General features: G+C 35.4%; 2 protein-coding genes and 1 long non-coding RNA gene across 9 annotated transcripts; 1 reads left to right on the top strand and 2 right to left on the bottom strand.

Moving 5' to 3' along the window:
- Positions 1–723: 723 nt before the first annotated feature.
- Positions 724–5,235, top strand: LOC116210910 (protein WHAT'S THIS FACTOR 1 homolog, chloroplastic-like). 7 transcript variants are annotated; one of them, XM_031545045.1, is made up of 7 exons: positions 725–2,095; positions 2,534–2,738; positions 2,853–2,909; positions 4,094–4,302; positions 4,442–4,547; positions 4,865–4,946; positions 5,043–5,235. In XM_031545045.1, exon 1 carries the CDS (start codon positions 813–815, stop codon positions 2,079–2,081), a length of 1,269 nt encoding a protein of 422 aa, XP_031400905.1. In that variant the 5' UTR covers positions 725–812; the 3' UTR covers positions 2,082–2,095; positions 2,534–2,738; positions 2,853–2,909; positions 4,094–4,302; positions 4,442–4,547; positions 4,865–4,946; positions 5,043–5,235. The 7 variants fall into 7 exon arrangements, with proteins under 7 accessions (XP_031400907.1, XP_031400909.1, XP_031400906.1 ...); XM_031545047.1 differs by having other exon boundaries at positions 724–2,095; positions 2,643–2,738; positions 4,865–5,232; XM_031545049.1 differs by having other exon boundaries at positions 724–2,095; positions 2,643–2,763; positions 4,865–5,232.
- Positions 5,236–7,367: 2,132 nt separating this feature from the next.
- LOC116210912 (tRNA (adenine(58)-N(1))-methyltransferase catalytic subunit TRMT61A-like) lies at positions 7,368–9,948 on the bottom strand. Its single transcript, XM_031545051.1, has 4 exons — positions 9,821–9,948; positions 8,753–9,250; positions 7,868–8,112; positions 7,368–7,735 (listed from the first exon to the last, which is right to left on the bottom strand). Exons 2-4 carry the CDS (start codon positions 9,199–9,201, stop codon positions 7,503–7,505), a joined length of 927 nt encoding a protein of 308 aa, XP_031400911.1. The 5' UTR covers positions 9,202–9,250; positions 9,821–9,948; the 3' UTR covers positions 7,368–7,502.
- Positions 9,949–21,855: 11,907 nt separating this feature from the next.
- Positions 21,856–23,494, bottom strand: LOC116209813. Its single transcript, XR_004157341.1, has 2 exons — positions 23,113–23,494; positions 21,856–22,466 (listed from the first exon to the last, which is right to left on the bottom strand). It is a non-coding gene; the product is annotated as an uncharacterized LOC116209813 (long non-coding RNA).
- Positions 23,495–25,045: the final 1,551 nt, after the last annotated feature.

Here is a 25,045-nt window from a genome sequence, read left to right as displayed (position 1 = left end):
GGCAATTGCCCCCTGAACTTTGAATTTTTTTTTAAATTTTATTATAAAACTATGTAAAATTAGTATTTTGCGTTTCTTAAAAAAAAAATATTTATGCACTATTTATGTCAAGTAACATTTTTGCCCATCTGGATGAAAATTCTGCCTTGGGACCTCTCCCAATCAAAGGCTACACCCGGGACTGTTTCCGGATTACTGGAATTCATAGATCTAATAATTCGTAAAGATGTATGTACAACATAGGATATGAGGGAGATGAATGGTGCAAAGTTATCATTCACGAAAATCGAACACTGGACCTCTTTTTCATTATTTTTAGGTAAATTTAATTACTCTTATTCATATTGTAGTTGAAGTAAAACTAGCATTCCTACATTTATATATATATATATATATATATATAATTTAGAATAAAAATCCTTAATTTGGGAGTTTCCGAAGAAGAGAGGAGTGTCATTCTCGAGTTTGTGCGAAGATCATGAGCAATTTCTAAGTAAGAGATGTTCGAAGCATTTGGCAGACACCTTTTGAAAAAAAAAAAAAAACTTTTCTTTTCAATGTTAAATTTTCAGTGTTCCGTAAGTTACGTGTTTCTTCGACTATAATTTAATTTGTGGGGACGATAGTAGCAAAAAGAATAATAATTATTGCCTATATCTTTTACCTTTTTTTTTTTTTTTTTGGGAAAATGTATGTACGAGCATATATTATAAACAGTTGATATTCCTCTTTTCTTGTTCCATAGGAGCTTCGCCGCCATAGACCTCCCTCTTCTGCGTCCCGGTTTTCATCAGAAGCTCTCCAATTCCTAAATGCTCTTCAGAACCCTCTCTGTCACCGCCCACTTCCGCCACCATTTCCGATTTAGCTCTGCACTTCTCTATCCCCACCACCTGGGGCGGTCCATCTCGAGCCTCAGAGTGGTGTGGCGGAAGGACCCGAAGCTCGACCAGGCGATTGACAATGACAAGCGCTACAAGCTCTCTGCCCGAGTTGTCCGCGAGGTCCTGAATGAGCCGGGCCAAGTCATCCCGCTCCAATACCTTGAGAAGCGCCGCGAGAGGCTCCGCCTCAATGTCAAGGTACGGACCTTCTTGGACCAGAACCCCGGCCTCTTTGACACCTACTACGATCGGATCCGGCCAAAGTCTGACCTCGTGCAGTTCCTTCGACCAAGCGCCCGGCTCCGGCAGTTCCTCGAGAAGGAGCGGCTGATCAATTCCCATAATGAGGGATTGATCGTGTCCAAGCTCTGTAAGCTGCTGATGATGTCCAAGGACCGAGTCATCAGCACTGATAAGTTGGTTCATGTCAAGAGAGAGTTCGGGTTACCGAACGATTTCCTGGTTGATTTGGTCCCAAGGCATCCTGAGTACTTCCGATTAGTCGGTTCCCCGGGTGAGGGCAAATCATTCCTGGAGCTGATCTCATGGAACCCCGAGTTTGCGAAGTCTGCTATCGAGAGGCAGGCGGAGGAAGAGTCGACGATGACCGGGATCCGGTCCCGGCCCAACTTTAATGTCAAGCTCCCGCCAGGATTTTTCCTAAAGAAGGAGATGAGGGAGTGGGTTCGGGATTGGTTGGAGCTCGATTACATCTCCCCATACGAGGATGTATCGCACTTGGACCAAGCGTCGCCGGAGATGGAGAAGAGGATGGTCGGGGTTTTTCACGAATTGCTTTCCCTCTCGCTGTTAAAGAGGATTCCTGTGCCGATAATAGGGAAGTTCACTGAGGATTACAGGTTCTCCAATGCGTTCTCCAGCACATTCACAAGGCACTCTGGGATATTCTATATGTCGTTGAAGGGAGGGATAAAGACAGCGATGCTGAGAGAGGCCTATAAGGATGGAGAACTGATTGATAGGGACCCACTACTTGAGATCAAGGACCGGTTTGTCGGGTTGCTGGAGGAAGGATGGGGCGAGAGAGCAGAGCGGGTCAGGGCTTGGAAGCTGGAGGTCGAAAAGAATATGGAGATGATGGCAATACGAGGTGGTGAAGGGGAAGGGGATCGAGATAGGATTAATGATGGGACTGGAGAGTCGGAAGTTTTACTTCAAATCGAGGAAGGTGGGTGAAGATGATTTTCAAGGTGAGTGAAGACGATTTTTCACCCATTGCATGCATCAGCTCATGCTTTGTGTGATCCAATTGTTGTTAATTAAATTCTTACTGCTTAGGACATGGGAGTGTTTGTGGGTGTCTGCGCCATCGCTGAAACCTTAAATTTGAAGCTTCTTGTTCCACAGCTATGGTTCTGTGTCATGTTACTTTCACATGGGTAGACTAATTATTTAGCCATTACTCCTGCTGTAGATGTCACTGTTATGTTGCTCCAGCTGTATCTGTTTGTTCATCTATAAATATATGTGCCTTTCTGTTTCTTGTTTCTATCTGCCCTTGAGAACCATCAAACTTTTATCGTTGTTATGGTTTGTGAGTTTGGTCTTTGATTCATATGTGAAAAAGTGAATTCCGTGTCTTGTTTAGTCTGGTTTCGGTTTTGCCAATCTAATGCCAGTTCTTTCAGTCAGTTAGATGAGGGTGCAGTTTAGAGAAGTTTGTCTCTTTGCTTGCTCGGTAGAGTTTGGAGGATGGCAGTTCTTTGGACCATTGCTCTTATCACCTCACCCTTGCAGTTATATGTTCGAAGCCTGCAAGCTCGAAAGTCTTACTCTTACTCTCGTCACTCCCTAGCAACATCTCCCGTTAGACCTGTCCGCATTATCACTGGTGTAAGCACCCATTCGTTTTACACATGTAATCACTTTATCTATTTTCTTTTTTGTTTCATGATTCATATTGGTATAAAATTATATGCATTGATTGGTTGCTGCACGCTACATCAGGTTTAGGTGCAGCTGCCGCCTGAGCTCTCTCAGATGAAGGTTTCACCATTGTTATTGGTACTTCATTACTTTCATTATTGTTTTCACCATTGTTCTTGGTACTTCATTACTTTCATTATTGTTCTATCCTTTCTTCACGCTCTTCCTGTTCTTTGCACAAATATGTTGCGGTAATGGTAATGATGGATCTGTTCGGATTGTGCTTCCGGTTTTGTTGTGCTGGATGGATAACTCTTGAAAACTGGTATATATTTTGCATGCTTAGCATTTGTTGTGGGAATCTGATGGAAAGAAGACAATTTTCCTGTGTACTCTTGTTTAGAACTGGACTGTTAGTCGTCTTCAAGTTAAACTCCTACTTGTGGATAGAGTTTAATACTGCCTTAATGAAATCGTTATTTTAGGACTTGTCTTTCTTCGATCACATGCATTCGGTTTTTTTTTTTTTTAATTTTAAATATGCATATTATTTCATCTTTTACTATTAATGAGATGCAGATATATTTCTAGAGGTTGTGATGTTACTTCTTTGCAGGCTGGTTTAGTTTAAATAAGCTTGATATTAACAAGAAGTAATTAAGTCGTTCATTTTGGAACCAGCCTTGACTTATGGGAAGATAAATCTCTTCTTGCAGTTGTAACTATAGTCCTTATCATTTGCTGTTCATATTACAGTTGGGCATGAATTTATCATGGATCTATGGACAGGATCAAATTCTCCAAATAATTGTTTCATAATAAAGAAGATACTGAAATTATGGAACCTTCCTTTTTATGATAATTCTGTTGGGAAGGTTTTCGAAATTTTTCAGGAGCATGAACTGTTAGGAGGGTTGTTACTGTAAGTTTGTTGAAAGAACTGTATAAAGTTGAATTGGTGATAGTCTTTAGAGATTGATATCAAAGACACAGAACAACAATGTTATTCGATATGATAGACTTGGTCGAACAAAACACGATTTACTTGCTTGACATAAAAGAGATGTTTCCATTTAGTTCAAGGAAAACCGGAACTGCACCCAGCTGAAAGAAACTGCATCCTTTTCTTTCTTTTGCTTTTTTTTTAATGAAAAATAAGTGGTTTCCATAATATCTGAAAATCAAAATCCTTCTGTTTCTGCAGTTGGATGAACTTCTGATACGTTATCAATTGTATCATTTATCTAATAAAATCTTGTAAGAATTTTATCTAGGCTTTTCTTTGGTGATCTCAAAATGACACTATGCTTTGGTGCCCCCAGACTGCTGCAACGATTCAAATGTTGAATAAGGAGGCCCATCCCAAAGCTTTTGAAGTTGACATCTCTTCCTTCCGCTCGATCTTTCATTTCAAAGAATCTCTTCAGCAGTGGTTACAGCACTCAAATATGCATTCTTCGGTCCAACTCTTAATAAACAATGCTGGGATACTTGCAACTTCTCTGAGAAAGACAGCTGAAGGATACAACGAGTAATGATTTTTTTTCCCTTTTTTTTTCTTGCTTTGTTTCTGTATTCTTTTATGCTGAAACATGGTGAACAATTATGTCAAAAAGTCAAATGGTGTTTGCTTATTGTTCATATCTAACAACAATTCTTAAATCTTTCAGAGAGACATCTGTGCATTCTGCTTGACCCAGCTTTTATTGCCTCTTCTCATAAACAGCCCTGTGCCTTCAAGGATTGTGAATGTGACATCATTTACGCATCGAACGGGTAAAATTTTCTTATTGCACGATCCTTTCTTTTGTTTCCCTCCCCATATTCTGATATTCATATGAGGTCATGTTAACAACCATATAATCTATGAACACAATGGTCCCTATACGGGTTCAATTTGGAGTGCACAGCGAATAAATATTGCAATCACACGGTCTGGATGATTTTTGAGAATTCCTTAATTAGTCACATAGAAGGAATATATGCTCCTAACTGAGAAAATGAACAAAATTTGTGATATTTACTTCAAAGATTTAGGCATGGCTTCAAACTTGCATTTATTGACCTCTTTCTTTTGGGTGCGCTTTATGCAGGTTGACGGGCAAGCTGTAATGGGCAAGTGCTTCTTGAGATCAAAGCAGTATCCGTTTGCTCAAGTTTATGAGTACTCCAAATGTATGCAAGAGAATTTTCTTTCTTTTCTGTTTGATATAATGCACCCGAGAATTAATCCTTTTTTCCTTTTATTGTGAAATAATTTCTTGTTTGCAGTCTGCCTCCTGCTATTCTCCTATGCACTTCAACGGCAAATTGGCTTGATGGAGAAAGCAAGTCATGTTTCTGTCATGTATGGTTCCTTGCCATATTGTTGGGATAAATCCACATCCTCGAAATGTGATTACTTGTCAAACAAGATGGAGTGCATATTCTAGCAGTAATCAATATTCAATTTCAGTATTAACGGCCATCCTTTGAAAGTGCTAAATTGATAAACTTCGACATTAGATCGCACCTATTAAACAAAACCATGCATAATAATTCACGGCTATCTTTATTTTGCATCGTCGTGGGTCCATGTTCTTCCATTCGGGCAGTGAGTACCTTGTCGATTTTAGCATGCTTAATTTCAATTAGACCATCTCTTAAATGTTTCATTGACTGCTCTCATTCACAGACGGTTTTGTTTGGTTTTTAAATTAAAATTTTACTTCACTTTACTCTATTTTTTCCTCAATTTAATAATACAGTCATTATTTTTTTAATATATTTTATTTAATTTAATAATAAATTTCCTCACATATTTTTTTTAACATTATTATGACGAGTTTTTTAAAATTAAATTTTCCAAACTATTTATTTATTTTTAATCTTTTTTTAAATTTTATAATAAATTCTCTCACATATTTTTTCTTAATAATTATTCTAATTTTTTTTAAAAATATATTATCTCATCCAAGTGTCCCTTCGTATAAGCATTATTTTGTGAAGGAGTTTTACTGCATAGGCTCATGAATACTTGCATTTTGCTTTATCTTCAGGAAACATCGGGAGTGTACTTTTTCGGTGGGAGTGGCCGGACAATAAATTCTTTTTCTTTCGTATAATGCGAAACTGGCTAGTGAACTGTGGTCCACCTCCTGCGATCTGTTCAACGAATTGGATCTTGCTTGCAGAGTCTTTAGTTCTTAACTGAATCGTGAGGAGAATTTCCTCTTGCCGAGGAAGAGAATGACTTATAAATAGTGTCCCTAGATTGGGTATGGAACACTAGTGAGAATCCCGTGCACGGGATAAAATCGTTCTATGGCCTATTAAAGATCTAATTTGAAAAGACTCACGGAATATCTGAAAGATTTTAAAAAATCTTGACTTGCAGTATGAGCTTTTATGGAGTTTGAAACTCATTAAAAGTATTCATGATTAAAGTCAATCAAAATCCAAGACAGTTTCAGCTTGTAAGTAGATCGCAACCTTGCAATCTTAGCATCAGTCATCTAAGTTGGCCTAGAGTCACGGATTTAGCTCTTTACTGGTGGGCGACGGTGCGTGGGCGATGGTCTGCCTTATCCTGACCTTCTCTCGCCATATTGATGTCAGCACTGACCTCAAGATTATCCGACCATGATCTATCACATTAAAGGTCGATCTGAAAGCTTCCGACGAGGCATAGGCCTCTGAGGTATCCGTAAACACTGAAATGCGAGGCTCGAAAATGTGACCTCAAGTTCACAGCAGCCTTAAGCTCAGAATTGGGGAACGGCAAGCATTGGAGATCAGGAAGTTCAAGTAATGAAAATTAACAATGAAATTATCACCGAAAAAAGAAAGAGTAACAGTGAGATTCTTGCTTCAAGGTTTAGAGTGAGTGACGGTTCTGGTAAAGGTGAGGTAAAATTATTGTATTGATTCCGTAAAATTATGGTTAATCCAATTTGGAGAATTATATCGAATTTGTACTTAGTTAAGAACCTACCTAGGAGATCAGCTTCCATGAGAAAGCTCTTTAAAATAAGCAATTTCCAGAAGCAAATCGGGAGGACCGTGTCATTATTGTCGAATGCTTGTCAGTAAGTTTTACTGTTAAATAATAAGAAATCTGTTGTTTAATCGTAAGATATTTATTTTGCGATAAGATGGTGCATTATTTTGTTAAAAACTCGTCAGTTTTGTTACGAAATAACAACAATCTCTCTCTTTATGGAGCATCTTAAGAGTGAACTTTTAAGGAGCCTCCTTATGATAGACACACTCTTCTATCTAATCTAAATTTTTTTTCTAAGTATTCCATGTAACCCTTGCAATAAACTGTTGCCTTTTGAATTGACCAATAAACTGTTGCTTTTTGAATTCACTGTAAAAAAACTATACTTTAAGATTCGTACTTAGGTTATTTACCTAATTTTGAAATCAACAATTATTTTTTGATAATTTTGTTTGAACCCTCTTTCCATTGACAATATTGCTTCCAAACCAAGCCTTACTCAGAACATCACAACTAAATTTACGAATATCTCATCTCCTAAATTTTAACAAAATTTTCTCATATCCTATCACTTGTGATCTAACCTTATTATAACTTCATGTGTGCGCTTTCTATAAACTCAATGATCAATGCATTAAATATTGCATCCCTTATTGAGGTGGTTTTACAATTTGATTAGTAATGAAACAAATGAACCACATGAATGTCTAACAGCAGTTAAACCACAAAATTGGAATTTTTGAAGTGTATTACAAACACTTGAGTCTTGCAAAGGTTAAATAACCGGTGTGCCCTCTAGCCTCGCTGGAAGGCTTTGCCATCACCGTAGGACTTGATATATCATCACCATTGTTCGCTCCAATCATCTGTCTTCTCTTGCAAGGGGGCTTCTTAGGAGACTCATTATTGCTATCCCGACAGGCGTCCATCTTCACTTCTCGAACTTCATACGTGCGAAGGAGGATCTCGAAAGTCCTAATATCTATCATACAGATGCATAGAAAGCAGATTTCGTGATTTGAAAATCTAAGCAAGCAGATGTGCATACTATGTACAAGCTTGTGTTTCTTTGGATGAGAGAAAGATGGTTTCTTATCATTATTATTATTGTTACCTGTAAAGTTTGTTCGAAGAACTTCACATGATCGCTGGACTTGCTCAATACAAGGTGAGAAAGAGCACAGGGTCCCATCCGGTTTTAACATCTTAGCTGCTGAAGGTATTGCCAGCCACGGCTGAGGAAGGTCCAAGAAGATTGAATCGGCCCTGCCACAGAATTCTTCAGGGAATCCCTCACCCTGAATGTCTCTAACACTGACCGTGACTATGCTGTTCACTCCTGTTCTCTCGAAGTCTTCCCTGTGCAAGAAGGGATAACTAGGTATATTAGAATTTTCACGAGCAGATCTTGGTTTTGTTGTAATATTTCTCCAGTGAACAGGCAGAAATTACTGGGTCGTAGTTAAGCAGAGCATTATACCAAGAATTTAAAAGAAGAGAAGCCATCAAATCAACAGTCTGTAGTACTCTGTACTCTCTCTTATCTCATCCCCGATAAGGAACAAAATGGATAAATTGTCCAAGTTCATTCCATAAGCTTATGACAATACAAGCAAATCTATGACTCAGTTTCAGTTATGAACTTGGACCAATCTTTCATGTCCAGACCAAAACATTTGGTTATTCGCCAGATACTCATACGCTCTATAGGTATCATTCTGCAGAACACATCTAGTCAATGATGTCCTAAAAAAGTGCTACTATAGAAATATAGAGCCGATGGATTAACAAGCATATCCTAAATATGTGAAACGTGAGAACTATATAAAATTTATGAATTAAAGTTCGAGATAAATCAAATCTATCATCTATCACACACACAAGCGTGCGCGAGTAAAGCATAAGCATTTAGGGAGTCTTGGTGGAGAGTACGTCATTTTTCTATAATCAGACATTGCAAACAAAAACTGGTAATCTATATCAAGAAACATATAATTACCTAGCAGAAGTAGCTCTGTGCTCATGAAAATCGAATGTGTAGACGTGGCCGTGAGGAGCCACGGCCCTGGCAAGAGAGGTTGTGAGGGACCCGCTTCCAGTCCCAGACTCGAGAACCAAGCAACCCGGAACTATTTCCAAGTACATAATCACGAAACTGATGTCGGCAATATAAAGGATCTGAGTCCTGTGGCTCAGAACCAGTGTCCAAAGTTCGGGAGTTGGAGCTAATAGGTACACAAACCCACCCTTGTGGCTGTAAACCTTGGACCCAAATGGCTTCCCGATCCAGTCTGAGTGTTTAAACATGCCGAAGCGGTTCTGAAAGGATAATCCCTCACTCACTTTGACCGCCTTCATTGTATCATGTCTCTCATAAATTATGACCAGATCCCCATGATCGATGGATTTTGTGAAGGAAAGCTTTTGAGAGGAGTTAATCGGCAACATTTGGAATCGTCCGGTGGTTGATGCCAGTGCGACACAAAGAAACTTCTTCCTGTCAAAAGGGCGTATGATGGCGTAAGCAGGCAAATCATGAGAAGAACGTAAAAACCAGCCGAAGCCAACCGAGAATTCCACTTATCAAAGTAAGCTGATTTCGAGTTGTACACACTAAACTACCAACCAAAACGCCAGGAACCTACCAGCTAATCTTGCTAGCGATGTGATTTTCGTATTCTCACGAGACCCGACAATCGAAAATAAAGAACAAGCCACCTCTTCGTGACTTCCACAAATAACCAACAGCCCAGTCACTCAACTCCCGAAAGATAACACAACTCAATAGTAAAGCAACTAATGGCACATTGAGCTCATAGAGCCTGACATAGAATCATTCCGACACGAAATCGAGAGGCCAAAGGAAGATAAGGAACAGCGTATGTACAGGGTTTATGGAACCGGGCAGGCCCCAGAATCCGATGATATTATCTATGATTACTTTATCACATTAACAGGACATGGTTGAAGGGGGGCAGGGCACAAAGAATAATATTCGCCATTATCAGCTACTCTCGGCTGTGAATAACATTCGACCATAGTCAGGGGGAGGAACCTAAGAACTTACCAAAGAGATGCTTCGGAATAGTACGAGGAGTCCTTCAAACAGAGACCCAGAAAGAGAGAGGCGGCCGGGCTGAGAGAGAGAGAGAGAGAGAGAGAGAGAGAGAGAGAGGAGTTGAGGTCAAAGCAAAGTGGACGACTGAAGGGAAGCAGTTGCAGTTTCGATGAGGGGGATATTAATTTTCTTAAAATTTCAAAACGACCCAAAGTTTTGAATATTTTTCAAAATATGCCCATCGCCTCAATAAAAAATAGGGGTGTGCACGGATACCGGATATACCCGGAATCGGCCGAAATCTATCCGTTATGATATGAATCGGGTATTAAAATATACCCGTAATCGGACCGGGTAGCTCGTATTGAGAATATGACAGGAATCAAATAAAAATCGATTTCGATTCCGATTCTTGTATATTGGGTACTCAAAATCGAAACGGGAACCGATATCTGGATTTTGATAATAATTCCCCCTATTATATATATGTATATATATATAGTTATATTTAGATATTTCTATGTTTAAAAAATATAGTTACTAATTTAAAAAATATATAAATCTATGTTGACATTCTGTTTTGCGTGATAACTTATTATGGATGAAATATTTTCGGTTTTATTTAGCGAGAGAAGAAATTTACAAGTTTTAATAGGATACTCAGATCTCGTGGTATAATATAGGTTCCGAATAGATTCCGATTCCATAACTCAACAAGGTAGGGTTCGGTTTCAAAATCTTGGAATATGTCCCTTACAGAATAGGGTCTGAGTATCGTGAAAAAAACAGAGTACATGGACCCGCACACTTGTAATGGAAAACGCACCAAAAAAAGAAGAAGAAGGAAATCTGTTCCTGTATACTCCAACAACCATCATCTTGATATCAATTTAAGAAAAAAAAAAGAAGACTGATTTTGGAGTATAACCTTCGAAGACCGGGTGAAGATGTTGTATATGATCCTTTGAGGAGATGCATACGTGTGCGTTCTTCGATGATGATACAAATCAAGATTCCTCTAGCGAAAGAGAAGAACACTTGGCTTTCGGACCGACCTCTCTCTCACGCGTTCACTCTGCTGGCCTATTTCGGTATTTGCTACTAGAGAGCCTTATTATTATTATTATCTTCTCCATCCGTTTTTAATTTTCAATTATCCCAGAGATAGAATATATCTTTGCTTGCTTGCTACTGATATCTCGATCTCGATCCCTTTTCAGTTACCAGATTTTTGGTTTTTTTGGAACAAACAATTTTAAATTGCCCTTTTAGTCTTGCACGCACGTAGCCATACAACATGTATCTACAAACATTCTAATGAATGTTTATGGAATTCCCCAAATTTCATCGTTAATTTACTTCTTGTTATGTCCTTATCCAAATAAAGTACACGTGATCATTACCAGCTTATTTCGGGCTAGCAAAATTTACTTTTTCTAATTGAAATTTAAATGAATAGATAAATATATTTCATTATGAGAAAAAGTCTTGTATTAGACTCCAAATATATATTTATTATATTCTATATCGAATATATATAGAAATATATTTCCATTTTGATTTTAAATTCTGAATAAAAACGAAATAAAAAAGGCAAATTTTATTTTGTTCGAAATCCTTTTCTTTAGCTTTAGAAAAAATTCATCCAAAGGTAGGTGAAAGTGAAGTGACAAAGTTTGATCCATTTATAATCCTCTGCTAATTGGGTTAAGGGACCGTCCAATTGGAAATGAGAACAGAATGTATAGGTTGTTAAAAGAAGCTCTAAGATACATATACATATAGTATACCACCTAATTTTTCGATTATTTGGCTCGGGAAGGGATTATGGAAGTTTTGAAATGAATGGAAAGATAATCTACTTTCATTAAGCGATTTATTAGATAATCGGAAACAGAGGATCTTGAATACTATTCGAAATTCAGAAGAAGTACGTGGGGGGCGATTGAACAGCACTAAACTGGCAATGTGTCGGCCCATATAGTGTTAAGATAATTGTTTTATTAGAACACTTCTAATTAACTAATTTAATTTTACTAAACCACTTAATAAGATTACCAAATTAACTCTTAATCATATTAACCCGTCACGGTTCACATCTAGCAACTTGTCATGACCACTCACTCAGATAGAATGGAGGTCAAATGAAAGGGATCAAATATTTCTAATATTACTATGGCGAGAGATTTCTCAAAATAATATTCAATACAAAACCTAGCCCGTTCTCTCCTCGCATTAGAAGTAACCAATCCCTTGTTTATATTCACCCACTTCCATGAAAGTTATATCCAAAATATCATGCACACGTCCTAATGAGTTATGCTAAGTAATAGACCAAAATCATAAATTAACAATTATAAAGTACTACAGTAATCCCAGTTCTAAAGATTAGTTACACCTTCTATCACCTGAGGAATCACCTATTGACATTTATATAAGATTTCCATTGGACATTATTAAGTTCTCATAACTAACTGTGAGATTAGCTGCCCTCTATCATGGAGCATGTAACAATTATACTAGTCTTATCAGTATTATTGATTCTCTAGTCAGTGATTCTATGATCAGGAACCTTTTAAAATAGGAGGACTTATTAAAATTGTTGGTTTTACTCATCATGACCCTAAAATCATTGCCCTAATTCACGGGCTTCATCTTAATCCATAAAATAGACACAACATATAATGAGTGTAAATGCTTCATAATAATGATGCATGAATAAGGACATTGAATATATCCAAATACATCAAGGTATGAGGTTCTAGGTTCGACACTCATGTGAGATTATCCGTGTTCCTTTATTAGATTTCTTTGTTTGGTTTTAGAGTTTACTTTTAACTCTACTCCACTTAACTCCATTTATCTTCAATTCAATAACACAATTATTATTTTTTCTTTTTTTCTTCAATTTTTTTAATCATTCAATTTAATTTCTAATACTAAATTCTCTCAACTATTCATTATTTTTTCCACAATTAACCAATACAATTATTACTTTCTCTCAACTATTCATTACTTTTTCACATCTTTTCTCATAATTCAATAACACAATTATTATAATCCAATTAAATATATATATATATATACACACAAAGTTAGGATAGAGTTGAGCTTATCTCAACTCTAATCCCAAATAAGGCATCATATATATTCTATTATATTAAACATATGAGCCTCTATTGTAACAAAAAAAATTAAAAATTTGGACCCTTCTAAAATTTTTAAACGGTTAATAGCATGATGTATCCAACCTTTTCGCGTTGCCTCAATTTTATCCCAACCTTCATTCATTTTTTTTTTGGATGCATCCTAATGTTTATGGTTTATTTCCCATCTATCGCGCTGTGAAAATTTTGTCCAATTTTTACGGAACTGCAGACATGGAACGTTAACATCACTAACGATGCTGACGTGTATTTCTATGTGGGACTCCCTTGAAACGGTGGACCATTAATTCACTCCCCGCCGCCTCAGTTCTAGCATCTTCATAATCACTTATGCAAAAAAAAAAAAGGGTTGACATCATCCGTAGTGTTAATTTCAATGCGCAATCTATAGTTAAGAGTGATGTCAAAATACATTGTATATTTTAGTATGTTTCAAATTACTCCCGAAAAATAGTAAACCGTCTTAATAGGCTCGAAACAGTCAAAAAATTTATAACCCGTTTGGTTTTAAGGAATTCTAACTTTAATTTTACTCATTATATAACAAAAATCAACAACACAATTATTACTTTTTCCATTTTCTTCAATTTTTTTAACCATTCAATTCAATTCTTAATACTAAATTCTATCAATTATTCATTACTTTTTCACATTTTTTCTCATAATTCAATAATACAATCATTACAACTCAATTAAAATCAAAATTCAACTCTAAAATCAAACACACCATTAATGTTTGATTCAAGAGGTTCATGCGCAATTCACAAGACTCTTAATTATTAACATGGATCTGATCCTTGCTTGATGCCGCTCCAAACCTACAACAAGGGAAGTGCGTCCTCTATTTTCCCTCCCATTCAGACTCCGTATGGAAGTGTGTTATATTGCTTGAAATTAAATAACATACCTATTCTGGCCAAAAAAAATAATTATTTCGTATTTATATAGGAGGGGGTTGGACGTGATGAGGTACCGAGATATTTGAGATTTGATGATTCTTAAAGATACTTGGCGTGATATTTTCCTAAGTAATATATTTCAAGGAATAGATGTTGCATTTTAATTCGTTAAGGCGCTGGGATAATTGAGACGATCGTATGTTCTGCTTAGTGGGCTGCGAGGGTCGGGCCCATCAATTTGACCTCTAAACATTCCATAGATCTGTGAAGAAACTATATGGACACGTCTTTCGACTAGTTCCATATAAAAATGCTTTAAAGTTCTTCTGATAACGCACTTAACATTTTATGGGTTTCAAACTTTAAATTTAATACGTAACTAACGCATGGGAATTTTTACATAAGTTATTAATCAAAATTAATAAAACTGATTATATTTATAATATTAATATATAATTTTTATACTTTATTTCATGCCCTATACCCATGGGCCTTCCTTGTAATCAAAAAAAGAAAAACTTCTATACTTGATTATATGTCTCATAATTCTATTTATACCATTTTTAGCATCATTTTCTTTATATACTAGTAATGAAGAGACAAACATGATTTAATAGAAATATTTTTCACATAAAAATACATCATGTTTATATATTATAATGCTTTTAACATAATCATATATGACGTCTTAATTATGTAATATAAGTGCATTATTGCTTATTTTTAAACTTAAGCGAATGTATTGCACAAGATTTCAATAGGATTGGTATTCTCTTAAGTTTTTTTTTTTCTAATTTTCTGGACATACTTTAATTTCTATCTCAGCTTTTTAACCTCCTAATGTATTGACTTCATTTATATCTATATAAATATAATATAATAGAGAAAAGCTTCAATCTCAATTATTACAAAGTTTTCTCTTTTCATTTTTGGATAATTCCCTTAGTAATATTTTTTAAACATATATATATAAAATTTCTAACGTGATTCACTTGATATAAATATAACATAAACATATATTTATATATTATATACGTATTTTACCTAGAGCATCTACTTTATAAATACAAATTGATATATATATATATATACATGCATATAATAAATCATATAAATTATTAAATTAATTAGCATATTAAATATTTATAGGGTCAAGTGCTTGAGTATTTCTTTTTCAAGATAGTTAGCAACAATATTTTGATGTTCTAACAAATTAATTTGTCAATGCAAAATTGTACTTTTGAGGCCACAAATTGTAATTTTTATGATTCATCGATTTAGTTATTTAAATATAACCCATTGTAAACATGTCATGCATTTTTCATTCAATTGCTATGGTTATTCTGAATTTTAATCATATAAGTGACTATATTAACTTTTTAATTAATCAATTTAATAAAGAATATACTGTTGTGGCCATAAATTTCTTTTTTTTTTTCATGATTTATAGAGTGTAGATACTTAAAATACTATATACATATTATACATATTTTATATTTTTACTTTTATTTGATTTAATAATAAAATAAGGGTTAATAATAATGCACATTTAATGTGCTAATTCTACTTTACTATATAATAGTCTTCTTTTTCCGTGCATTGCACGAGTTCTATTTTATATTTAGCTATATAATTTCTTATTATAATTATTATATTTTGAGAACCAATTTCTCATCAAAAATATTTTCAATTAATAATTGTAATTTTCAAATAGTATTATTCAATATTTTTTGTTAATAAGTTGATTGCTATAATACGATCAAATAAGTTGTATATGATATTTAAGTTAATTGTTAATATTTGTCGCTTACATTAATTAATTTTAGTAACTATAATAGAAATTTATTTTGCCTTCTTTCTAAGATAGCATTTTGTAATCTTTATTTTTATTTTTAATTTTATTTATTTATGATATTAAGCATAGTTATATGTTATAACTTTTTTATTTTATATCCACTGTCATTTTTAAAATTTTATATGTATGATCAATTGAATTTTTTCGTATTGTTTATATATATTGTGTCTTAAATATTTATTTTAGCACATTTATATAACATCTCTTATAGAAATTATTCTGATTTTTAGAAAATATATTCCTTGTTAACACAATAAAAAATGTTAATAATTAATTTCACATTTCATACAATAATAAATTAATAAAGTTAGACTATTTTGAATAATTCAATTTATATTTATTTAATTGTTTGTATAGTAGCCAAATCTATCATAAATATATGTATATACACAAACTCTATTCTAGATTTTTAAATATAAAATTTTATGGCATATTTATTTCAAATATTTAATTTTTATTTTATTATAAGTTTATATTATAATGATTTTAATCTTATAATATAAGTAAGGTTAATAGTTTTATCTTTTCAAAAATTTATTTTAATAAGTTTTTTACATTGATGATGTATCATATATTACAATAGAAGTCAATTTTACTTATATATATGGATATGGATATTGATGGCAAGATATCATTATGACTATAATATATTGTGGTAACCACATTATGTATATGAGTACAATTGACCGATCATGACCAATTTGATTTCAGAAAACAGTGCTATCTTTTTTTTTGGTAAATAAAAAAATAGTGCTATCATTAAATATTAAAGTAAGTTTTTCACATATATAATATGTGTACTAGATTGTTCATCGAAAAATAATATGCTAGATTGTGTACGTGTAGCCTAGATTGTTTACCCGTACTACACATGGTATCACTTATTATCTTATTACTCTTTTTTTTTCATATATTAATTTATTATGTACACTACTTCTTTAAGTAAATTATATCTTCTATTTCAATGTATCCAAATATCATGAATAAATTTTAGAATTTTAAACTAGGAATATTTTATATGTTAAAGTTTCCAGGAAGAAAATAATGCATTGGAGATTGAAATGAGAGTAAAAGGTATGTAAAAAGAAAAGACAGTGTTACAAAATCGGAGAGAGAAAAAAGAGAAACAGAAAGAAAATAGTTGGTGAGTCAGTTATTTTTTATAAGTTTATACTTGATTTGATGGTTCTAAATTACTGTATAATATCTAATCAGGTAATGCTACTACCGTTGATAGCAAAAATAACCACAATAGTTATTTTGTTTTCAACCATTAGATTTTCCAATATGAAATATGAGCAGGACACTTGTCCTATATCTTTTTACATTAATATTTACCCCTCTTACTTTTACTATCGACATATTCGACGACGTATCTTCTCATTGAAGGTTGGTCTCGTCCGTGAACGAGCCATATCAGATTTGATATTAAATCAGAGCGAAAATGTTTTGGGTCAATCAAATTTAAAAATTATTTAATTACTTTAAAAAAAATAAAAAAAATAAAAATTAAACAAACAGCACGCCAATTGTAAAACCAATCCATCTCATCTGTTCGGCCTAATACAAGAACAAATATCCAATTTCCCAAATCTAATGAAAAATTCAATAATAAAATCCCTAAATATGTTCGGTCTCTTACAAGAACAAATCCCTACAATTGACATAACAATTCAATCATCGAATCCCTAATTTCGTCGATGCTCAGCAGCGTCTTCGATCGCTCGCCCTTCCCCGCACTACTGCCAACCCACTCTAACGCGGACTCCTCCCCCTACCCTCCCGTCCCTGCGACGTCGATCGCGGTGTTTGCCTCCCTGCTTGGTTCCAGCTCAGTCCGTCGTCGATTCCTCACTGGCTGCAACAATTGACCTCTATCCCACCATCGCTGATTCCTCACCCCGACCATGGCCTCAGCCGTGTTGCCCGAGCCTTCCAGTCCCCCTTCATCCGATGCCCACCATGAAGAACAAGTTCGTAACTACAACACTCCATTTTAAATTTCTTGTTTCAAGTCTAGTCCGCCCCGTGCTTTAGATTTTCTATTCTCATCTTTCATGAGCTATGTTTATTTAAAATGATGAGTTGCGTAGTTGCATTTTGATGAACAAACTCATGGATCCTCTGTTGTTAATTAATTGCAGAGACTCGAGTAGGGTTCCATCGATAATTATTCTATCAATTTGGGAATATGAGGCCGAACATATGGGTGTTTGTTTGTTTGTTTGTTTTTGTCTTTTTTAAAGTAATTAAATTGTTCTTGATTTGATTCAACCAGTACATTTCAATTCAATTTAATATCAAATTGGATCCGACTACTTCACGGGCAAGATCGACCGTCGACTAGAAGATGCGTAGAAAATATTGATAATAAAAGTAAGAGGTGTGAATCTTAACGTAAAAAAAATAATATAAGATATGTTTATTGCTCAGATTTCACGTAAGGAAATTTAATGATTAAAAATAAGACAATCGCGATGATTATTTTTACCTACCAATCGTGGTAGAATCTCCAATTTCTAATATGAATATTTTTGAAAGAAGAATGTTACGCTACTGCACTCTTCTCCAATATTATAATACCTACATAATCGGCCTACGGAATGCGCGGGCTAGCAACAAAGTGCGATATTATTGAAAAGCAAAATTTTCGTTCGATATGTTAGTGATTAAAAATGTCAAAATGTCTTTTTGTTGAAGTGTGACCTCAGTGATAAAGCAATTGGTCTGCCATAACATTAAACATGATCCATCTTGTGAAACTATAGAAATCATAACCATTATTGACTGACTAATGTTTTACATGAACGTCTTCTCTTTTTAGTATCTTCACTTACTCAACCCTAAAATAGGAAATCGAATGGGAGAAGATGAAGATAGATGTAACAACCTTTTGTATATTTTCAAAATATTTTTTCATATTTCAAATATGATAAATATCATAATAGTTTTCAAAAAGTATACAAAAATTAATAGTATGTTCAAGAGATGGACTCTTGGAATTTTATATGATTTGGTACTATAACATTCCACCATTTAATGCATTTTCATTGGTTGTCAATTAACTGAAAATAGGCTTCGTCCTACGTTACACTTTTTTATGCATTGGCCTAGCTTTTATAATTGTATATAGATGATACTACTACTACTACTACTACTACTAATAATAATATATTTAAAATCTTTGGATCAATAAATATATCAATTTACTTAGGTACTATTTTTCATCTTCGAATTTTAAATGGCAGGAACTTAGTGTGATCAAATTAATTAGGGGATTCAACAAATACCAAAAGTAACAATGACTTAATCACCCCATATATTCTTCCTGATGAAGAATAAAAAGCTTCTTCTTGTGTCTTGGTATTTTTTTTTAAATTTGTTAAAAAAAAAAGATGTAAAAGATAAAAAGGGTATACCCTGTTACGTCGTGCAACAAGCGAACTCCATGTCTGATTCCATGTATAACAAGTGCAATTATTCAAAGCACCGTGCAATAGTTATCTTCACATTGTAAACCTGGGGCTTTGACAATTACCAAGAAACATGATTCCATTATTTTCTCGGAAAGAGAAACTATTCCACAAATGGATAGTCCTCGTACCTTAATCTACAGTCTTTTAGTTGAACCTGTCCTCCTAACTTCTGTTCACAATCAACCAGTATCTGGAAGCAAGCCTGTTGCATGCATATGTGGCAGTCTGGAATCGTAAGCTCCCCATTGCAGGCTCCATGACCGTACGCAACCACGTTATCGGGATCTGTAGACGATGAACTGTAGTAGTTGAAACCCGATTTGGGTGTCTGATCCACGAGGTCATCCAGAATAGAAGATAAGCTTTGGTTGAAAGAGGCATTTATCTCATATGAATCGTCGCTACAGTGGAAGTATATCCTTTTGGTATCTGGATAGCCCCAGCCGACGGACAGGAGCACAATCATAATGACAGTAGCAAGAAAAGTAATTTTATGGAAGGAAGCCATTGCTGAATAAATCCTCCCCGATCGATCTTCAGCTAGTTTTAGTCAGTTGAGGCCACAGTGCGTCATATGTAGGGATTATCTTCATAGGTTTCGACGTTGCTACTGAGTGGTTCCGATAATGTCTTCTTGTCCATGGACTTTATCTGCTTGCTGGCCACTGCTAACTTTTCTAGGAATTAACTTAGTTCTCCTCAAATGTTGCTTAGTGGCACAACAAGTTGTCTTGATTACTGAAGATATCATTATTCGTATCGACAGCATAGATATTAAATGATATGTAAACATGGTTGTAATTTCATTGACTACTATTAGGGCTGTTGCTGAAATTATTGGCAACTTTGCATTACTTATCTTTTCTGTTACATAATGGGAATATATTGAAGGGATTTCCTATGATCACTCAACTCTTTGTTATTTTTTATTTTATTTTTTTCAGTAAAAGCCAAAGCCGAAATTGAATTAAATGATACAAAGTTGCCGGGTGTAACAACAACCCCCAAAGTGTCACCTAATGAAAGATGGCTTAAGCCATTAGATAATACGTACATACATACATATATATATATATATATATGTGAACGTCCAAAAGGTATAGCAAGAGGACATCTAACGAGCCGGTCTACACAATAATTGATTGGATCGAAGGAAATTGAGGGAAAGGATATAGGAAGAAACAGGCTAAAGTGATCTACAATCACTGCCTTGATTTTGAGCAATGCCAATGTTCTCAAATATTTTCTTATGAGAACAAGCATAGTTGCACTACATGGAGGACATTCAATGTCTTTTCTCAAGTGTATCATGTGTATATTCTGCTTTCCATTTCGGGTTCAATTATACTAGGAAGTAACCCGCACAATGGAAAATTTTCTCGTCAATCTTTTGATTTATCATATTAATTTATGTATAACTGATATAACTACAACTGAAATTAGTTATAAATCTATTTAAGCGTAAAAATTATGAACTCTCGATTGCTAATAAATGATTTAAATTTTCTAAAAAGTTGTACTAATTAATATGCCATACGATATAAAAGTTAACGTCCATTTCTGCCGCTAAACTTCATTTGCAATTTCAATATTTTTTAATTAGAAAACTGTGCTGGAAAAAAATGAGAAGTTCAAAATAAATTGGAAATTTTCAAAATGTGAAAATTAAAACAAGCAAAAGATAGAGAGAATAAAATAAAACGCATGATATCAAATTCTATAATGATTGAGGAAAAAAATAGAAAATCTTGCACACCATATGGGCTAGAAAAGGTGACGTTAATGTTTTATAGCAGAAGATTTCGACTGAGCTGAGGATATCTTGACTTGAAAGCTACTCTCTAGCGACCTCGAAGAACAGTAGTCAGCTTTTTGAAGCTTAGAGGGTACGCCGGAGTAGTGCAGCTATTTGCGATGTCTTTCAAAGCTACTGCACATATAAAGCAAACTGCATTGCTATTCTCGTCTCAAGTATATTCTCTAACCTAGAAGCATAACAAGATGAAAAACTGAAAAACACTTATGAATCATATAATAAATCCGACACATCAGAACTGCCTCAACGCAATTTTACTATGTAGATATTTTGACCAACTGTAAATTTGATAGAAGATTGTAAATAATTTTTTTATGATTAAGATAATAATTAGGTCTTCTTTTGCATTCTTTTGGAGGATTATCATCTCTGGTTCTTTGTGTGGCTATCTTTGTTTCATTCATCACTATTGATTAAGCACTTTCTTATATTAGCTTCAGAGAGTTATCAATAGTTTTTTTATGTCAATTTTGCGATGAGACTGAAAGCACTGCGAACTACCTGTTCATCTGCAGAATAACATTACTGCTAGAACACTTAAAAGAAATCTATATTGCTTTATGATCTTGCGTCATGACTTAAAGGTACGAGTTTGATCGAATGATCTTCCTTGACTGTCAACTCCACAAGGACAGGTGACTTAAGTGAGCTTGCTCATTTTATCAGTGTTATCAGAACCGGACCGGACATCGAACCGGCCGAGCTATGGGTTCATGGGTTTATGAGTTCAATCGGGGGTTCGATGGGTCAGACCGCTTGTTTATTATAAAATAAATAAATATTTATTATTTTAAGAAAATAATATAAAATACCAAAAAACAGTAATATAAATTATGAAATTACTCAACAATAATTTTTATAAATAAATAATCAATTTAATTCCATATCAGATCGATGAGATAAACCTCTACATTTGTCCAAACCGAAATACATCTAGCCAAGAGTCTAGCTTACAGCTCGAGAAAAAACCAAAAGAGGGACCACCTCCCATTTCCTCCGCATAATGAACTTCTAAAAGCAATACAACAAACTGAGATCTTCACCTATATTGCTGCCAATTCCTATTACCTGAAAAATGACCACCTCCTAGACAGCAGTGAACAATGGACAAGGGATAGGGACTCACCACAAGCTTCCGCTCCATTGAGGCACCAGTGCAGGCAACGACAACACCTCTTTCTCACATGTAACCGACAACACCTCTTTCTCACACACGGGCATTTAATCAAATATGTTCCAAATCAAACTCACCGTTGCCTCCATCCCTGTCACTCCGATTCGTTTGCAAACTATAGCTTAAAACAAGGTTAAGGGCAGAATTAAAAGATAAAATTTCTCCAATAAATCACTCGTTCACTGACCTTTTTCTTTCTGATCGATCGATCGATCTCTCTCTCGCCCCCTTTCTCTCTATCTCTCAAACTCGCGATCGCTCTTCTTCCCTGCACCATCATGATCTCAATAAAAGGGTAGAATCAAAGTCAAACAGTGAAGTTCAAGCAGAAATTATCTTCCACCCACGATATGCAGATTTTAGATGAAACAAAAGGTTCTCTAGAAGGTCAATATAACAAAAAAAGAAGTGCTTTTCTGGTTCTGTCTGGGAAAGCACTCATCACTATACAGACCACGAATTTCAATAATTCAACTCAGTTGTATATGTTCAGGCCAAAGTTCAGAGTTTCGGACAAGCACATCTACAAGAATCTTCATTAAAAATTCGAAGAATCCTCCCATTTCCTGCGCAATTATTCGGCATTAGCAGAAGGAACCCAGAATTTCGCGAAAGAAAGATGGAACCGCCCATTACACTTTCAGCATACAGAGACAGCACAAGCTTCAACAGACATATATCATTTCTCTATAGCAAAGTTTCAATGGAGAAAACAGCAGGCTCTGCTCCGGCATTGACGAGAATCATAATAGCTGGGAGCAATGAGGTCCTTGCTGCCCACATGAGCATGAAGAGCCTAGAGACATTCATGTCCCTTTCCACTTTACCAATTACAGAGAGAGACAAATCTTAAATTTGTCCCAGTCATTCATCTCAAGCATCCTTTTGCCCCAATCACCGCAAGCAAAGCTTACCTTTTCAGGTCAAGATATGCCTCGAAGGAGAAGAGGAAGAGGAAGCTCTGCTGCGTCTGGACTCTGGCCCCCTGCCGTTTCAGGAGCTGATGTGCCTCGACATGGCCGTCTCCTGTTCCCCTACCGGTGAGGAATTCGTTCCCGGGTCGTCGCTTTGCTACGTCTGGACGAGGAGAAGCTAAGAAGAGACAGAAGGAGAAGAGGAAGCTTGGCCTCTAGCAGAAATCACTGACTGATGATGAGCGACGATGAAGAAGAAGAAGACTGGAGTGAAGATGAAGAAGAAGAAGAAGAAGAAGACTAGGGTTTCACTTTCAAGTTTCACCGTTTCAATCGATTTTGATTTGCTGATTCAATTGAGCTTTTCGGTTTCGGGTCAGGAAATTCAGATTTCCCTTAAAAATTATGAACCCACGAAACCAGCTGTTCGAATGGGTTCGATGGGTTTACCTAAAAACCGGCCGGTTTTGGGTCACCGGTTTATTTGTTCATTTTCGGTTTTTAAGCTAACTGGACCAGACAAGGGTCCGTTTTCCGGTCCGACCGATTGAACCGCCCGGTCCGGTCTGGTTCTGATAACACTGCATTTTATATGGTGACTTAAGCAGCCGCCATCTTTTTAAGTTTCACCCTTACAAGTTACCTTCTCTTGTATTTCTTTTTGTTTTGTTTTTTTTTTGTTTTTCAATGTTAAAAGTATCATTTCTAAAATGCCCTCCCTTTGAAAGAACTATGATAAAAGGTGTAAGCTACAATTACCTCAAAACAAAAGGCATATAAGTTTCTTACTAAGCATTCATTACATTGAACTGGCAAATCTCTCAAATCGCATTCAGAACAAAGTTTTATGCTGATCAACAATTTAGAAGATAAATATCACTTACTTATCATCCATTTTCTTTTATTGTTGGATATTATTTTTGGATGACTAACATTTACTGAAGACTAGGCTCATGTGATGCTTCCCATAGTGTTGTTATTGGTTTCACGAAAATAAAGTCCTTCCTGTCATAGATATGAATGTGAATTTATCTTGTTGCTAAATACTTTATGACTACTACTATCTGAAAGATGAAGAGAATGGCTTAGAAATGAGGACAATATTCCTAAAAGACTATCGACTGCTCTTATAAACAGGGAGAAAGAAGCCTTTTGTAGATTCCCCAAGATAACTTAATTCCTCATTATAGGGATCATTCCGAACTTAGGCCTATTTAAGATAGTGATATTATTGGATGGTTTGAGCCTGGTTACTTTGACATCGATTGCTTGTGCATCTGGCAAGTGCCCCCTGCAGTGGATTATTGTTTGTTGATGTTATGCCTATGGAGTATAGCAAGTCCACCGCATGTAATTAAGACTCAAAAAACCACATGGAATGTATGAGCCAACATGTGATTTGTTTTGGGGATCTATCACAGCAATGATATGAGATGCAAGTTACCCTCAACAACTGAAGCTAAAAGCAGGTTTCTAAGTCACTAATGTTCACCGGTGCTAGCAGTATGCCCTCTTCTTTGAAGGTTGGTTTGCAAAGTAGAATTGCTATTTGTTACTGTTTTATTGATCATATTATAGGGCATTTTTTTCCGGGAAAATGACACTTGAAGTCCTATATGTTTGCCAATTTTTGACATCGAGTCCTAAATGTTTCAGTTTGGAACATCAAGTCCTAAAATGTTTGAAAAAGTGCCACTTTTGGTCCTTTTCATTACCCCCGTTAATGGAATTCCAGCAAGGCAAACGGCCCTCCACGTGGCGCTTCATGAGTGGTCACGAGTTGGTTCGGGTCCGGATGTCGGGGGTAGAATTGGGTCAGGTTCGGGTCTGGATGTCTCCTTCTTCACCCAACTCCCTCCCCATGCGGTTCAAAACCCTAGCGTCGCCCTTGCAACCGCCGATCACGGGCACCGTAGCACCTTGAGCAGCCCTA

The sequence above is a fragment of the Punica granatum genome, chromosome 6 (assembly GCF_007655135.1).
Source record: "Punica granatum isolate Tunisia-2019 chromosome 6, ASM765513v2, whole genome shotgun sequence".
Taxonomy (NCBI): domain Eukaryota; kingdom Viridiplantae; phylum Streptophyta; class Magnoliopsida; order Myrtales; family Lythraceae; genus Punica; species Punica granatum.
The sequence above is the reverse complement of the archived record's forward strand: the minus strand, read 5'-3'. Positions and strand labels throughout refer to the sequence as shown.